This window comes from Otolemur garnettii, unplaced genomic scaffold (assembly GCF_000181295.1).
Source record: "Otolemur garnettii isolate 467f Iridium unplaced genomic scaffold, OtoGar3 scaffold00265, whole genome shotgun sequence".
Classification (NCBI taxonomy): domain Eukaryota; kingdom Metazoa; phylum Chordata; class Mammalia; order Primates; family Galagidae; genus Otolemur; species Otolemur garnettii.
In genome coordinates, this window is record NW_003852660.1 from 911,424 (window position 1) to 914,812 (window position 3,389).

The 3,389-nt window shown below is 30.3% G+C and overlaps 1 protein-coding gene across 5 annotated transcripts in view; it reads right to left on the bottom strand.

The window, feature by feature from the left end:
- Nucleotides 1-3,389, bottom strand: part of KCNT2 (potassium sodium-activated channel subfamily T member 2) — a 271,111-nt gene that overhangs the window by 8,399 nt on the left and 259,323 nt on the right. For all 5 annotated transcript variants that reach the window (XR_002771293.1, XR_002771292.1, XM_012813477.1 and 2 more), the window contains one exon: nucleotides 602-686. Coding sequence is in view for 3 of the 5 variants with exons in the window: in XM_012813477.1 (XP_012668931.1) it covers nucleotides 602-686 (85 nt within the window). In the remaining 2 variants the exon portion in view is untranslated. The remainder of the gene's footprint in view (nucleotides 1-601; nucleotides 687-3,389) is intronic.

Here is a 3,389-nt window from a genome sequence, read left to right on the forward strand (position 1 = left end):
TCAATTGATAAATGCCATAGTGATGACGTCATATTATATATTGTTATTAATTTTTCATACAAAATTATGTTTTTTTAACTAGAATATAAGGGCTTCAGAGACAGTGGAAACATCTTAGTCTTCTCTATTTCACATCTTTAGGGCAGGGCTATTGTAATTAAACATGTTAATTGCACATTTTTCAATGACTCACTTTAGTCCCATAGACCTTTTCCTAATGGACATTTTGAGTTATTTTACTTTGGGTTTTAGGAATCTTAAGGTATTTAAAATTAGACACTGTGGGATATTTTAGGTTATTCTCTGAATTTTTCTCTTATTAATTCACATATTTTTCTTATTTCAACAATTATATATTATTTCAAAAAATACAAAATTCATGCTTTTATTTGCTTATTTTGTACACTTCTTTTAAATAATTCTACATTTTAAATATTATTACACACAAAATATCAAAGACATTCAAGTATCAAAAATGAGACATAGACCATTAAGCACTTGTATCACCAAAAATAAGGGGCTAAAATGGTAGGAAAAAAGTGTACAGCTAAATTAGTTTTCTAAAAATTGATGCTTTATGTGAGATAAAAGACCAACTTACACAACATCATTCACCTCTATTCTGGTGTCTGGAGATGGGTTAATTAGGATGTAGGAGAGAGTACTTTGATGATCATTCATTTCATCTAGAAAATAAATAAATGCCAAGTTAGTTATCCCACTTACAGAGGATTACTGGAATCACTGTAAAACAGCTTTAAGTTGAAACCATATAACTTTCAACAAGACCTGGCTATTTTTTTTTTTTTTTTTTTACACAGCATGGTTGTATGAATAAGTGGCTATTTTCATATTATTGTCACTGAAAATGTATGAAAGGTGTCTATGTTTTGCTCCAATAAGTAGCAAAAATAAACTATAACCACAGGAATATTCTGCCCTCTACGCTGACACACTGAAAAAGTATTTCTATTGAAGAAATGGCTGGAAAAAAAAAGAAATAGCTGGACAAGATCTTTACTTGATTTACGATGCCTTATTAATTACAACAAATAATTGTGGTTATAGACTGCTATGCAAGAAAAGAATATTCACACATGAAATCTTAAAAAATAATCAAATTACATTGTGTTTCAATGTAATTTGAATGCCTATATGATAGGCATGGGTCTGAAAAACTTGAAGACCTTACTTGGTTGATTTCACTACATGATAACGGCTGATTTAAGACACCCTAATGCTCTTGCAGAATGCAAAGAATCCTGGGAAACAGAACTTAACCAAAAGTTTTAAGGGAAGTGTAGCACTGAATCAATTGGTTTTCTTCTAAAACAATATATATTTGTAAAATAAATAGCATTGTCCTTTAAATTTTGTTAGTTCACTCTAAACACATCCTGAAGCTACAGATTGGGAAGATGAGGTGGCATTCATTATTCAGGGCACTGAAAAAAACAGCAAACAGCTTTGGCGTGTCCATTTTTTATATTACAAAGTTATCAGAAAAGTAAATAGAAAGCCATATGGATATATACTTTAATAAAGATAATTTCATCTAAGGATAAAGTTTTTAGCCTGTGAAAATCCTCTCAAAAATCCTATTCTAAAGCCATAACACTCCTTTAGCCATTTCACCTATAGACAAGAGTGAATTCTGAAGGAAGAACTACATTTTGTAGTTTCATACAAAATCTAAAAATAAATATCACGTCAACAGAGATAACAATTCTCAAGTAACTGTATTTTATTAAAATATTTTTAAGTCCAGCATAGTTTACCCTGGTAAACAGCTTAGGGCACTGGAATATGTATTATTTTCATAAAATAACATTGACTCACTATGTTCATCTGACTAGAAAATTGTCACTTTAGTGTGAATGAAAATGTTTTCAGCTATGGTATTTCTAGTTGACATTATTGCCTAAAAATGAAAATCCTAATCTTGCAATGCAAATAAATTGCAAGATAACTGAACTTGCCATGAGTTATTCAGTGAAACTATTATATTCAGAAGCTCATTAAATTCATATCCAAATAAAGGAATATGTCCAGTTACACGTCTCAAGGATAAGACAGAAGGAATTATATTGTGCCATAGAATTAGTTTCCAGAAAGAAATAGAGAATATTTTGTGAAATTTGAATTTTAGAGAAAAAATTAATGATTTTTGGCATAAAGTTATTACAGGTGACATACTAAAAATTATTTGTTGTTTTTCTGAAATTTAGATTCCATTAGGAATTCTGTGCTTTTGTTTGAAAAATCTGGCAATCATACATTGGGATAGATGGCTAAATCAACTGGTTGGGGCTTGGAATTCCAATGAGTACAAAATGATGCTGATTCCAAATAAGGTATGACTCCAACTCAAAACATTTTCACTGGCAGGAGATTACCAGGATCATATATCTATATAAAAAACAAATTTGATTCATGTGTGCTTTTTGAGAAATTTTCCCCAAGTATGAATTTCTATAACTGCTGTGCAAAGAAACAGATAGTGGTAAGGCATTGTGTACTGTAGACTAAATCATCATACTCTGAAATGTAATAAATCTACTTGAAAATCTTTATCTCATTGGGCTATCCATAACTCTAATTTTTGTATACACAATGACATTAAGAAATGTGATATAGGAAAATCATTCAACGGATAACTTCACAGTCAATATTTATACTCAAACTCTCTCCTTGATTATTAAAAGAATACTTTACTCAGTTTTTGTTCTAGCATCAAGTCAAATCTATTGGTGATAAGTTTACCTGTTAAATAATGTAAAAATTGTCTTAATAATTAAAACGTTTCCAACAATGGCTATAAGTATTGTTTCAATATTTTGTTCTGCTTTAGTGATCTATTTTATTTAATATACTAAAGATTTTAATTTTTCCATGGATTGCAAGCATTGGAGCAAACATTTTAGTAATGCGTTCAGTTCAATGATTCCATATGATTTATAGCAACAAATGAATAACATCCCAATCAGAACTAATCACTCCTGATTTCTTTCCTCACCTCTTATTGACATTTCCTTAGAGAGGAGGAATGGCTTATATTTTTGATTTAGGTTAAAAGACGTTGCTGAGCTCGGAGTTTCTCTCTCTCTCTGTCTCTCTCATGAATGCCTCAAAATAGGGTTAATTTGGGGCTGCTTATTCTGTCATCCTTCTTTGTTGAAAAGGCCTGAACTGCCTTTCTTTCCTTGTGACTTTAAGAATTAAGGCGTGAGATTTTCAAAAAGCCTAATGTCATTACATATCAAAACTACAATCAACAGTAGTTTTTATAACCAAAAGTCTGGTATTTTTGTCTCCACCAATCATTATCTATAGTTATTTTAAATTTTTTTTCTTAATTTGAAAGGAATAGTGTAGTAAGTTTGTTGGAT